Raw genomic sequence first — 13,634 nt, 5'->3', positions numbered from 1 at the left:
CGACTGGGACAGAGACTTTCCAAATTCTCAGCCAGCGTGACCTCGAATGAATCGGCCATCTTAGTCCAGACTGCCTTTTTCTTCAGGTTAAACTGGGACTTAGCAGAGGACTCTATTTAGGAAGTGAGATTCTTTACACTGGGCACATTCAAGACCAAGATTAAGTTATAGATTATAGATTAACAGAGTTGGAAGGGATCTTGTAGGTCATCTAGCCCAACCCTCTGCCTAAGCAGAAGACCCTACACCATTTCTGACAGATGGCAGTCTAATCTCTTCTTGAAAGCCTCCAGGGATGAAGCTCCCACAACTTCTGAAGGCAACTTCTGTTCCACGGGTTGATTGTTCTCCCTGTCAGAAAGTTTCTCCTCATTTCCAGGTTGAATCTCTCCTGGATCAGTTTCCATCCATTATTCCTTGTCTGGCCTTCGGGTGCTTTGGAAAACAGCTGGACTGCCTCTGCTTTGTGGCAGCCCAAGATAGTAGAAGGCCGCTCTCCTGCCTCCCCTGGTCCTTCGCTCCCCTAGACTAGCCAGGCCCAGTTCCTGTAACCGTCTGTTGTAAGTTTGAGCCTCTAGTCCCCTCATCATCTTGGTTGCTCTTTGCTGTATTTTTTCTAGAGCCTCAACATCTTTTTTATAGTGTGGTGACCAAAACTGGATGCGGGACTCTAGGTGTGGTCTTAACTAAGGCTTTATGGAGTACCTCGCTTGATCTCGATTGTATCCCTCTGTTAATGCAGCTTAGGGTTGCATTGGCTTTTTTGGCTGCCGCTGCACACGGCTGGCTCCTATTTAGCTGCCTCACCTGGGAAGAGGTCCGGGTATGATTCCGCGGTCAATCTGACGGGTGCTCTGGGCAGGATCTGTTGACTTCAAACCAGGAATCTATACAGCTGCGGAAGGGAAAGGGGAGCAGAGGCTTCTGTGAGGGCCGCTGTGGAAGGGCTGCTTGCAGGAGCCTTGGGAGGGTCCTTTCCCAGCCCCTCAACCCAGCCCTTCTTTGGTGGGGGGCGGGGGCGGGGGGCTCTTCATACTCTACCTCTTGTGATAAATGCAGAGGCAGGGCAGTCGGGCTATCGTGTCTCCTTGCAGAAGTTCCTCTAGGCAAATGACACATTCGCCGGAATCCTTGGTGAGCACGTCGTCTGCGGGGAGAGAAAGAGAAGGCAGGGTGACCCAGGTCAGAAAAGGGCAGCCGGGTTCACACAACCACCGCCCCCACACACCCCTTTGACTAGACCTCAGGTGGGAGAGACGTTTAGGATCTCCCAGGTCAGGACATCTGTGATGACCCAGGGCAGGACACAAGAATGACGAAGTAAAGGTAATTAAAAATAAAAAAAAACCCAACACAAACCACACTGAAGCGATTAACACGACAGGACAGGATGATAAATTGCAGACTTCCAAAGGATAAACCCACAGTTGGGAGGACGCCAAAACCCCAGGAATGCAGGAGAACGAAACCAGGGGCCCCCTTTAGACTTGACCCCCCCCAACCCAGGACTAAGTTCCCCCTTGGCCTAATGTCTGAATTGGCAACCAAGGGAAGATGCTCCCCCGGGGGTTCCCTTAGGAATCAAGCTTGCCCCCTTGGAATGAGGGATCCAGACTTTGCCCAAATTGCCCCTCCCGCCTGCCAAGGATGCCCGGAGCTTGGAAAGAGGACAGGTCCAAATCCTTGGGGGCTGGGAACGCTGGGCGTGGTAGTCCCCATGCACCTGGGGCAGACCAGATGCAGCACCTGTTCCCTGCCCAAAGGAAGCCCAACTTGGCTTGCAGCTCCACAAATAAGCCCGAAATGGGGATAGCAATTGGGAGGAGGAAGAAGGCGGCCTCAGTTGCTACCTTAAGTGCGGGGTGTGTGTGTGTGTGTTTGCTAGCACTGATCCGCCCCTCCTTCTCCCTCCCCCAGCGCTTGACCCGAGACAACCTCAAGCAGGGGCATGTCAGACGCACACCGAGCTGAGAGTGGGGGGAGAAGGAGGAGGAAAGGGGCCTCCCTGATAGCAAGCAAGCCAGGCCCGGCTGCATCCCAGCTGGCTCGGTTGGCACCGTCCCTCCGACGGAGGCTGGGCAGACCGCTCTGGCTTGCAGCACCAGGCCACGCTGCTGCCCTGGCTCCACTGGGGGGGGGCGGGGGGGCTGCCTGGTGCCATCTCTGCTATCTCGACCTGGCTGGGCAGGACAACGGCACGCTGCAGGGCTGGCACGGGCTGGCACTGTTGCTGGAGCAGCTATCTCCCTGCCCGCCCACCAGGGCCCCTCCTCCCGGGGAGCTGGCCAGCTGCCTGAGACACCAACGGCGGCGGTTGCGCTGGACAAAGCCAGCCCTGCCCTCTGGCTGCCCGTGCCAGGCAGAAGGATACTGAGGAGGACGGGCACAAGGAGGAGCGGCTCACCCCCACCCGCCCCCGGGCTCTTCCCTCCCCCAACTCTTCCAGAGTGGGCTGCTGCATCCCAGGCCCCTCCCTAGATGGCAGCAGAGTCCTCTCGTGCCCGTTCTCCTCAGTATCCTTCTGCCTGGCACGGGGCAGCCAGAGGGCAGGGCTGGCTTTGTCCAGCGCAAGGCCAGGCTGGCAGTCCCCTCCCCTCCCTGCCAGAGGAGCCACCAATGGACAGCTCGTCTTGCCCGGGGGGGGGGTGGGGAGAGGAGGGGGGGGTGCTGGCTGGCATGGCAAGAATTGAAGTTGGCGCCCAGCAGAGAAGCAGCGACTCAAAACAATCGCCTTCTGGAAAACGGAAGGAAGGCGGCCTTCGTTGTTCTTCACCCGGGGGTGGAAACGGGGCTTCTCCTGCCCCTTTCTCTCCCTGCCTCACCCCAGGCCCGGCCTTTCTGGACCAGCGTGCCAGGTTGTGGCTCATGCCACGCACAAGGAAGAACTCACCGTTATAGGAGAGGCGGGGTTTGCTCAGACACATGATAAAGTGCATTTCCATTTCATCAGAAGCCACTGATTTGGAGCAAACGGGGCACTTGAAACCTGGAAAAGAGGGTTTGGGGGGGGGGGGAAAGAGAGGAAGCAGGTTAGCGGGCAGCCTCATCGTCCCCATCCAGGTGCAGAGCGGTTTGGTGGGAAGAGGCTGACATGTATATGGACAGGTGCAGGTATATACCGGCATGTGGGTATGCAGGCCGTTCCTCACTTACGACTGCAACTGAGACCAAACTTTTATGTTGTTGTGGGACATCTCTCAAGTGCCTTTTGCCCCGTTTGAGGACCTTTTCTTGCTATGGTTGTTAAGCGAATCACTGCAGTTGTTAAATGAATCTGGTTTTCCCCTCCTTGACTCTGCTGGTCAGAAGGGGAGCATACAACCCCGGGACACGGCGACCGTCCAAAAAATGAACCATTGCTCAGTGTCCAAATGTTCTGATCCTACGATCATAGGGAGGCTGCAACGGTCGTAAGGGTGGAAAACCGTTGCAAGTCCCTTTTTTTCTCAGCGCCAGTGTAACTTCGAAGGGCCACTAAATATAACTTCCTACAAGGAGGCCAAAGCGGATTTTTCATAGCCCAGTGATGAATTCCTGGAGGCAACCGGTCATTCCTGCGCACACACACACACACACCGCTGTGTTAAATGGAACAAAACAGTTGCAAAGTTGAGCGTGACAAAAAAAAAAAAAACCACCAAATGCTCAGAGAGACAAAACTGCACACAAGAGAAAAACTTTTTGTTTGTGTTTTTTTAAATGCCGCTTTTACTTCCATGATCTGAGGTGACATTTTGTCCAAGGATTAACGTTGTACGGTAAAATCTGAAAGGAGCAAAAAAAAGAAAAAGAAAGAAAGAAAGAGGAAGGGAGAGAAAGAAAGAGAGAAAGAAAGAGGAGTGGACAGAAAGAGAAAGTAAGAGGAAAGAAGAGAAAGAAAGAGAGAAAGAAAAAGAGAAAGGGAGAGAAAGAAAGAAAGAAAGAAAGAAAGAAAGAAAGAAAGAAAGAAAGAAAGAAAGAAAGAGGAAGGGAAAGAAAGAAAGCAAGAAAGTTAGGAAGGTAGAGAAAGAAAGAGAGAAAGAAAGTGCAAGAAAGAAAGAAAAGGAAGGGAGAGAAAGAACGAAAGAAAGAAAAATAGGAAGAGAAAAAAGAAATAGGTGGGGGGGAGAAAGAAAACTCTGTGCTATTATCTTTAATTGTTCCATTATTTATCCTGTATTAATATTTTACACTGTCCCTACACCTAGAGTGATTTTACTGCCTTTATAAAATAAAATAAAAATAAAAATGAAAGGACTGGGTTCTACCGGCTTTCAAAATCCAGGTCCTTTCGAGCGTTTCGTGCGAAGGGAAATGTTTAATTTCTGCGTGTCTGCAAAGGCAGCCTCTTTTGGGGAGGGGAAAGAGAACGGCCTCCCAGCTGCTCTCCTGAAGGAGGGGCAGATTCAACGATAAGTGGTGCAAAGGGAGCTGGGATTTTTTTTTTTTTTTTACAATTCTTATGTAAGATGACGTGCCGAAAATTACTCAAGTTTCATATAAACCGTGTGAGACAACTGAGATTCAGAAAGCAGGAGGTTGCAATATTTATTTTTTGCAAGGGCTGCTGCGGGCTGCACGGACCAGAAAAATAGAATATAACAAACAAACAAAAGCTTAGCCCTCTCTCCACCCTTCGGGTGGGCCCAGCACCTGCTTAAAATATTAAGGGCTTGGCCACAGCTGCCGTCTCCTTAGGGCTTAGCCCCCCCCCCGCCCCCCCATGTGAATTATAACCCAATTACAGCGGATTCCATAGCTCATGCTAAAGACGCTGTTAAACGGATATTATATCGCATATGTCAAACAGCCTGATCTGAATAATCCTGGCTAGGATTTCAAAGAATGGAAGCACAAACAATGCTCATGGTGTGTGTGTGTGTGTGTGTGTGTGTGTGTGAGAGAGAGAGAGAGAGAGAGAGAGAGAGAGAGAGAGAGAGAGAGAGAAATGCTTTCCGCCCTCTGCAGTGAAGGCTCTCACATGTCTTAAGTGGAAATGCTGTTACTCCCCCCTAAAAGAGAACCTGACCTGGGGGGCCCACATTGCAGCCCTGGTCAAAAGGGCCCAGCAGAGATTATACTACTTGAGGCTTCTCAGGAAACAACAACTGAATGGAAAACTGCTGGTGACTTTCTCCCGCTGCACCATAGAGAGCCTTTTAACATACTGAACCCCTGTATGGTTTGCCAATTACACAGTGGCAGATAGGGGGACACTCCAGAGAGTTAATGTCATTGCCCAGAAGATCATGGGTTGCCCTCTCCCCTCTTTGGAAGAGCTTTAGAGCTCCCGCTGCCTTAGGAAAGTTCAAAACACCCTCAAAGATCCATCTCATCCTGGGAACCCCCTTTTTTTGAACTATTAACATCTGGCAGACAGTACAGGACAATAAAAACAAGGACAAATAGGCTGAAAAACAGCTTCTATCCCAGGGCAGGAGCTCTGTTGAATTCTACTGTAAATAGTGCAATATTGATGCAATATCAGGGGTTTTCAATTCAATGCATAGAATGTGAAGGATGTGTGTTTGTGTTTATTTTCATGGTCATGATGTGCACTGAAGATGGTGTTTGATTTCGTTGTATGGGGTGCAATGACAATAAAGTAAAACTAAGCAAAACTAAACTAAACTTATTAGGCACGTATCTTTGGGTTCGGCATTTAAGGCTCAATCGTGAGCAAAGCCAGAATATTCTATTAGCCCAGGGGTGTCAAAATCCAGGCCAGCGGGTTGGGTCCAGCCCACGGGGCCATCCTGGAAACAGTGAAGGACCGGCTCATGGTGTCTCCTGCCAGCGAAAACGGAGCTCAGGAGGGCTGCACGCGGCCCCCCCATGCTGTGTTTGTCAGCCATGACAGCCAGGGGTGGGATTCAATTTTTTTAACAACTGATTCTGTGGCTTAGTTGGTGGGTGTGGCTTGGTGGTCATGTGACTGGCTGGGCGTGGCCAACTCAACATCACTCACATCGAGGCATGCATCTCCTCACATGGCCTCTCGTGACTGTGGGGATGCTGCAACAGTCATAACTGTGAAAAACAGTCATAAGTCACTTTTTTCAGTGCCATTGTAACTTTGAATGGTCACTCCACACAAGCAAAGTACCAGCAAAGGAGGGGAAAAAAACTCCAGACACAGGAGGAAGTCTAGTCTTGCCCAGACTATAAAAAGGGTTAACAGAGAGGCAGTTTCTGTAAGCAACACCAGAGTGTTTCCTTCCTGCCTTCCTTACAGGATTAGACCAGTAATTTCTTCTAACAACCGGTTCTCCGAACTGCTTAGAATGTTAACAACCGGTTTAAGTGAATAGGCACGAACCTGTAGAATCCCACCCCTGATGACAGCCTCCTGCAGCCTCGTGTCAGTGAAAATGGGGTTCAGGAGGACCATGCATGGCCCCCTCAGTTCTGTTTTCAGCCAAAATAGCCTCCCGCCGCCTTCTGCCACCAAAAATGGAGCTTGGGCGCAGGAGGCCATCCAAGCCAAAAATGGAACCACACCCCATCCCGTCCCAGCCAAGCCACCCAGCGCCCTGAGCTCAAACACAACCCTGATGCGGCCTCGATGAAATTGAGTCTGACACCCCTGCATTAGCCAGACAAGCAAGGCTCAGATTATGCAGTTTTCTTCACAGCAGTGTTAGTCCTCGACTTGAGACAACAAGAGATTCCATGGCTAAGCATGGAGGTTGTTAAGTGAGTCGCGCCCGATTTAGCAATCTTTGGGGGGTAATCTTTGGGTTTTAAGTGAATCACTGCAGTTGTTAAGCATTGACTTTGCTTGTTGGATGCCCCCAGGAACAGTGTGATGACCCGGGGTGTGACACAAAAATAACAAAGTCACAAAAGTAGAATACATTCCCTTTAATGCCTCTAACTTGGCCCCCAATGTCCGATTATCCTCGGATGGATATCAAACTCTTCCAAAAATAGTCTGCAAAGGAAAGAAACGCAGTCCGAACCCAAAGTAAAGATAATTAGAAATAAACAACAACACAAAACACGCTGAAGTAATTAACACGGCAGGCCAGGATGATAAATTGCAGACTTCCAACAGATAAAGCAGCACCCATAGTTCAGAAGACACGACAAAGATAATGTACTCTTTGATTCCAGCAAGGAGCTGTGTGCAAATGCCCCACTTATATCCTGTTTTCCCAGCTACAACTAATGAAAGGGATCAGGACCGTTTTCTCTCCCTTAAGCCATGTTGCTCCCTTCTCTGTTCCTCCCTGCATGCCGTAGGATGAAGAGGGGATGGCCCTGGGTCTTCCTCTGAATGCCCAGCCGGACTGTGCTCTTCCCCCATTTCCCCCACAGCCACTGGAGCCACACTCTCACTCCCTGTCAGCTGCTCAATCTCCCCCTCAGAATCAGACTCCAACAAGGGCAGGACAAACAGTCACAAACGGCAATTCCAGGAATTCGGGATTCTGCAAGCATCCTAAGTACTTGCTGGCTGCCATGCACCCAAATTCTGTTTAAATGTCTTTGGTGCATGCCACAATGGTTGTAAGTGCAAGTCCCTTTATTCGGTGCCGAATGTGGCTGTTCCAACCTGGGAAGGTGTCTCTGGAAAAGAAGAGAGGGATCCAGTCAGACTGAAAGCAAAAGTGACTTTCTGCTACCATCCAAGTGTATTTGGCCTTCGGTCATGCTTTTCCCCAAAGAGCCATCATCCTGGGCTGGGAACCGTGGCTGGCATCTCTTCCCCAACTATGAAAAGTTGGCCAGCTCATCTGGCAGAGGTCAAGGCTGCCAGTCAGGCTCTCGACTGGAGACCAGACTGGGAAGGGAAGACGCAGCCTAAGGGGGAGGCTCTGTCCACCGAAACCCAGGAACAGGTCCAGGTCCGCTTCCACCAAAAGGAAAATCAACATGTCCTTCAGGAACCCTGGGTCCTATCTAAGAAAATAAAATTCAATGTAGAGAAAAGTAAAGTCTTACACTTAGGCAAGAAAAACCAAAAGGACACATCTAGACTGAGTGAAACCAGGCTTAATAACAGTGACCGTGAGAGGGATCTTGGAGACTTAGTGGACAACCAGCTAAATAGGAGCCAGCCATGTGCAGCAGCAGCCAAAAAAGCTAATGCAATCCTAAATTGTATTAACAGAGGGATACAATCGAGATCAAGGGAGGTACTAATACCACTCTATAAAGCCTTAGTAAGACCACAACTAGAGTACTGCATCCAGTTTTGTTCACCACACACTAAAAAAGATGTTGAGACTCTAGAAAGAGTGCAGAGAAGAGCAACCAGGATGATTAGGGGACTGGAGGCTAAAACATACGATGACCAGTTGCAAGAACTGGGCCTGGCTAGTCTAGGGAGAAAGACCAGGGGGGACATGCAGTCTTCCAATATTTGAGGGGCTGCCACAGAGAGGAAGAAGGGGTCAAGCTGTTTTCCAAGGCACCTGAAGGCCAGACAAGGAATAATGGATGGAAACTGAACAAGGGAGAGATTCAACCTGGAAATAAGGAGGAATTTTCTGACAGTGAGAACCATTAACCGATAGAACAGGAGTTGCCTTCGGAAGTTGTGGGAGCTTCATCCCTGGAAGGTTTCAAGAAGAGACTAGACTCCCATCTGTCAGGAATGGTGGAGGGGTCTCCTGCTTGGGCAGCAGGTTGGACCAGATGACCTACAAGGTCCCTTCCAACTCTGATTATCTGTTACCATTTCCAGCTCAACATGCTTTCTTTGAATTTGAACCATCTGGTCCAATGGTGGGGAGTACAGCAGGTAGTCTTAAAGGACAGAGAGAAGATCCCATTACCAAGGCAATGATCAGGCGAAGATGGCTTGGATCCTGACCAAGATAAAGACTTATGAGAATGTTTCGGGCACCCCCTCCCCACTCCCTGTTCATATGAAGACAGAAAGGATGAGTTTCGGTCTTAAAAGGTTCTGACACATCCAGACTTGTAACCATTTCGAACTATTTTCCAAAGCCCCCGAAGGGCAGACAAGGAATAATGGATGGAAACTGAACGAGGAGAGATTCAACCTGGAAATAAGGAGGAATTTTCTTGACAGGGAGAGCATTCAACCCATGGAACGGAAGCTGCCTTTGGAAGTTGTGGGAGCTTCATCCCTGGAGGCTTTCAAAAATAGATTGGACCGCCATCTGTCAGAAATGGTATAGGGTCCGCTTGGGCAGGGGGTTGGACTAGATGATCTACAAGGTCCCTTCCAACTCTGTTAATCTGCCCCAACAAGACTGCTCAGCGATAGAGTTGTGCTTCTCGTGGCTGTACAGCAGGTTTGGTGTTTCGGCTTCAGGATTTTCAGTTCCCAGCAACTAAGGATGTCTGCAGGATGAAGGGACTGGCCAAAATGAACCAAGGATTTTGTTACAGGAGCATTTAATCCCAGGACTGTGATGCGGGACCCTTCCGTGCATGATGCTTGCTCCCAGATCGAACCCTTGAGGTTATTTTGCCCTTATTAATCAGGGCTCCTCCTTCCAGTAACTTTTTAGGGTGGTTCTTACGCTGCCGGGTTGTTTCTCTTCCAATCCAGCCAAGTAATTCTCCCCTGGAGCAGAAGGTTTACGGCAGCAGAACCTGCTTTGCAGCATTTTTTTACACCTTGTCCTTGGACACCAAGCAAAGGAGGGGGATGACGTTTGCAAGGGAAGAAAAAGAAGGCCTGTTCTTGCTGAAGATATACTTCACTGCACTCCCAGACAGCACAATTGTGACTATTATTGTTATGGTTGGTCACACAGTCAGCACTTGGCATCCTTATCTACCTTACTGAGTTCTTCCCAAGGACCTGAGATAGGCAGAGGCTGTTCTCTGATTATATTAAAGGTTATCAGTGCAGGACGTAAGCTGTTCTGAGGAGAGCGGCTTTTGCAATTGACTGATGGGGATTTTGTCAACGTCGATGGGATTCAAATGGTGCTCCAGATGTTTTTTTGAGTTACACCCAAGGAAAGCTGCAGAAGTCTTTCTTTCTCTCCCCCAAACTCTGCCAAAAAATGAGTCTTTGTGAGACTTGTTGCTCTGGCGCAGCCTCTTGGAGCAGGAGGCCTTGCAGGGTCCCAAAGACTCATTTCTGGCGGAGTTTTGGGGGAGGGAAAGAAAGACCTTTGCGGCTTTCCTTGCGTGCAGCCAAAAGCAGAAGAAAGAAGCGGAAAGAAGTAGCCCGGTGGCCAGGCCAGGCGTGTGGGGCGAGTGGGGCAAGATCCCCGCCGGCCTTTCCTCCCTCCCTTCACTACCCCGTGTTGTTCGCAATGTAAGCAACGCAAGCCTTGTGTTCCCACAGGCCATGTGGGAGGCGCAGCCTTGTATTCCCACGCAGCCTGGATTAATTGCTTTGGGGTTGACATTTCTCTGTGAACCACCAACATTTTCTCATGGACCACCAGTGGCCCCAGGCCCACTGGTTGTTGTCCACTGGACTAGATGACCTCCAAGGTCCCTTCCAACTCTGTTATTCTGTTATTTGTAAGGTCTGTGCCTCGACCTGTGCATTTCCTTCCCTTTGCAAAAATGGAATCTTTTGTATTTGTCGCTCTTCAACTTCATTCTGTTATCTTTTCTAAGAGATCGGAATCGTCTTGAATTTCTTCTCCCGTCTCCTAAAATATTAGCTCTCAGCTCTGTGTCTTCTGCAAATTCATTAAGTATGCCTACAACAGCAGCAATTGCCTTTGGAAAAGATTCCAGCTCAGCCTGCTTCAGAACTGAAGGGGGCTCGTGCAAAGATTATGGTGCCGCCTTTCCTTGCAGTAATTGATACGTTGCAAGAGATAAAAAGTGAGAAAGTAGAAAGCCATTGCCTGAGAAGACAGCCCAACCTCGTTAAAAGAAAGACCGAGGTGATAGAAGGGGCTGTCTCAGGATGAGCCACCGAATTGCTTATCAAAAGGCCTTTTAAGACGTGCTTCTCAAAATGCAGGATGTTGTAAGGCGGAGAGGGTTTTTTTTTTAAACTTCAGCAACTTTAAGATGTGTGGACTTCAACTCCCACAATTCCTCAGCCAACAAGTTTTAAAATGTGTGTGTTTCGACTTCAAATTTCCTAGAAATTCACGCTGACTGATGAATTCTGGGAGTTGAAGTCTCATGCATGTTAAAACTGAGGCGGTTGAGCAACACTGATCTAAGGCAGGGATCTCCAACCTTGGCAACTTTAAGACTTATGGACTTCAACTCCCAGCAAAGCTGGCTGGAGAATTCTGGGAGTTGAAGTCCACAAGTCTTAAAGTTGCCAAGGTTGGAGACCCTTGATCTAAGGGACTTTGTCTATCTTTTCAGTGCTACTTTTTCATGTTTTCTTTCCCAAAAGAAGAACAAACAAACTAGGAAGAAGAGTTGAACAACGGTTTTTGACTGGTAGCATCAAAAGGCTTTCACCTAGAAAAACCAATGAGAAAAATCTGGACTCCTTTCCTCCAAATAAGGTTGGTTTGAGGAAGAGTAAACCCCCCAAAATATTCTCCTTGAAAAATGAAGTGCAACTAATGGTGTGATACAAAACAACAACGTCTCACTGTTTTTGTCACTCTCCAATATAGGAACGGATCCGTACCGCAGAACTTTGGATGTATTGATTTGTAAAGTTTTTAAACCTCCAAAGTTTTAAACTTCCAATGCAATACATCAACCCCAAATAACTCAATATTCTGCATTTATGCTGTTAGTTTCCGAGCTCCGAGCTTGACAGTTTGGTTGCAAACGTTTCGTCACCATTGGAGGAGACATCGTCAGTCAGTCTGTACAGAAGAGCACAATTCAAAACACACTGACAATGTCTCCTCGAATGGTGACAAAACCTTGGAGCTCAAACCAACAGCCTCACTACCAACCTGAGCTACTAATATTCAAACATGTTCCACATTATAATTAATAACACCACATCTGTCGCTCTCCATGCCACACTGCCATAAATATGTCTTTTGCTTACTCCTTAAAGCCTTTGCCCCTTGGTCAATTCATTCTTCAGTTATCTGGTGCTCTTGTGCAAGGAACCAGAGAGAAACCAGGATTAGGACTGACCATGGAAGCCCACTAGGTGTCTTTCGCACAGCCCCTGGCTCAATCTATCTCACAGGAGTGCAAGTGTGAATACGAAATAAACTCCAGGTAAGCCACCCTTAACTCTTGGGAAAAGGTAAGATATACATCTAATACCTCAATAAAGCACAGAAATACATGTCCCTAAGCCAAGAATGGACATTTATTTTTCAGCTACCACCAGCATTATATCAAATTTTATAATTCTTCAGCATCTAGTCTTCAACAGCTACGTCATTTATAAAGTCAGCATAGTGCCTGTCTCCTGGTGACACTGCTGATTGGCTGGATAATGCCTGGCTATCATGCATTTTAGTATTTATATTTACATTTTATTGTAAGGTGCCTAGAATAATGTAAAATGAGATGGGCAGAGGGGAGGGAGGGAGGGAGGGAGGGAGGAAGGGAGGAAGGAAGGAAGGGAGAAGTAAAATCAAGGAAGACACACTACAATGTCAGCAAATTCTGGATGTTGGCAAGTTCAATTAAGATTTAAATTGTCTAATCTTAATATCTTAATCTTAATTCCTTAATATATTATAACCATGCATAACTATTGAACCACAGTTCAATATTAAGTAAGTATATACTCATAGATTATTTTATTTTATCCTACATCTATCTTGGAATATTAGATTTATGCTTGGTTTTAGACAAATAGTATCTTTCTTAGTTCTAGGGATGTAGCTTACACTGGTAATGATAGCAGTAAAAGTATTATTCCTTTGGCTTGATGTTATATATTTGGTCCTCTTCTTTCACTTTCGAACAGTTTCTTGTTTTGTTCCATGCTGATCTTTGACCAAAATAAACTTTGACCGACAGTGAAGTTCAGCGAATTAAATCGGGAATTTTTGTGTGCATCTAAGAGACAAGCTAAAATGCTTCCATGGATTTATAAATCCGTAAATCAATAAGGGGCCATCTTAGTAGCATGGATGGGCTGGCATTCCAGAAATGAGCGCCCATATATACTGATTGCAGTTATTTCAAAGAAGGCTTTGTAGTTGGGGTACTGTTTTTAGTTGTGGACTCTCATCCAGCTGGGATGGCTGTTTTCCCGGGGGATGATACAGCCTAGAGCAGGGGTCTCCAACCTTGGCAACTTTAAGACTTGTAGACTTTAACTCCCAGAGTTTCTCAGCCAGCAAAGCTGCCTGAGGAACTCTGGGAGTTGAAGTCCACAAGTCTTAAAGTGGCCACGGTTGGAGACCTCTGGTATAGAGCAGGGTGTTAAACTCGATTTAATTGAGGGCTGCATCAGGGTTGTGTTTGACCTGGGGGGAGGGGCGCGGCCAGCTCAATGTCACTCGTGTCGGGGGCACCTGTGGCGGCCAAGCGCTAAGACACTTGAGACCCTCCTTCACTCTCATTATATCCTTCCTTCCTTCCTTCCTTCCTTCCTTCCTTCCTTCTTCCTTCCTTCCTTCCTTCCTTCCTTCCTTCCACGTACACTGAGAGCATTTGCACCAAGGCAAATTCCTTGTGTGTCCAATCACACTTGGCCAATAAAGAATTCTATATTCTACACTTTTCCTTCCCTCTTCCTTCTCCTTTCTTCTTCCTTCCTCTCTCCTTATTTTTCCTTCCTCGCTCTCTTCCCATCTTTTTCTTCATCTTTC

The 13,634-nt window shown here is 47.9% G+C and overlaps 1 protein-coding gene across 1 annotated transcript in view; it reads right to left on the bottom strand.

Moving 5' to 3' along the window:
- Positions 1–13,634, bottom strand: part of ZNRF1 (zinc and ring finger 1) — a 45,320-nt gene that overhangs the window by 4,278 nt on the left and 27,408 nt on the right. The window contains 3 exon segments of the mRNA XM_026714326.2: positions 808–895; positions 1,042–1,147; positions 2,891–2,986. Of these exon segments, the coding sequence (XP_026570111.2) occupies positions 838–895; positions 1,042–1,147; positions 2,891–2,986 (260 nt within the window). The 3' untranslated portion in view covers positions 808–837.

The sequence above is a fragment of the Pseudonaja textilis genome, chromosome 11 (genome assembly GCF_049901715.1).
Source record: "Pseudonaja textilis isolate UNSWEBS1 chromosome 11, rPseTex1.2, whole genome shotgun sequence".
Classification (NCBI taxonomy): Eukaryota; Metazoa; Chordata; class Lepidosauria; order Squamata; family Elapidae; genus Pseudonaja; species Pseudonaja textilis.
The sequence above is the reverse complement of the archived record's forward strand: the minus strand, read 5'-3'. Positions and strand labels throughout refer to the sequence as shown.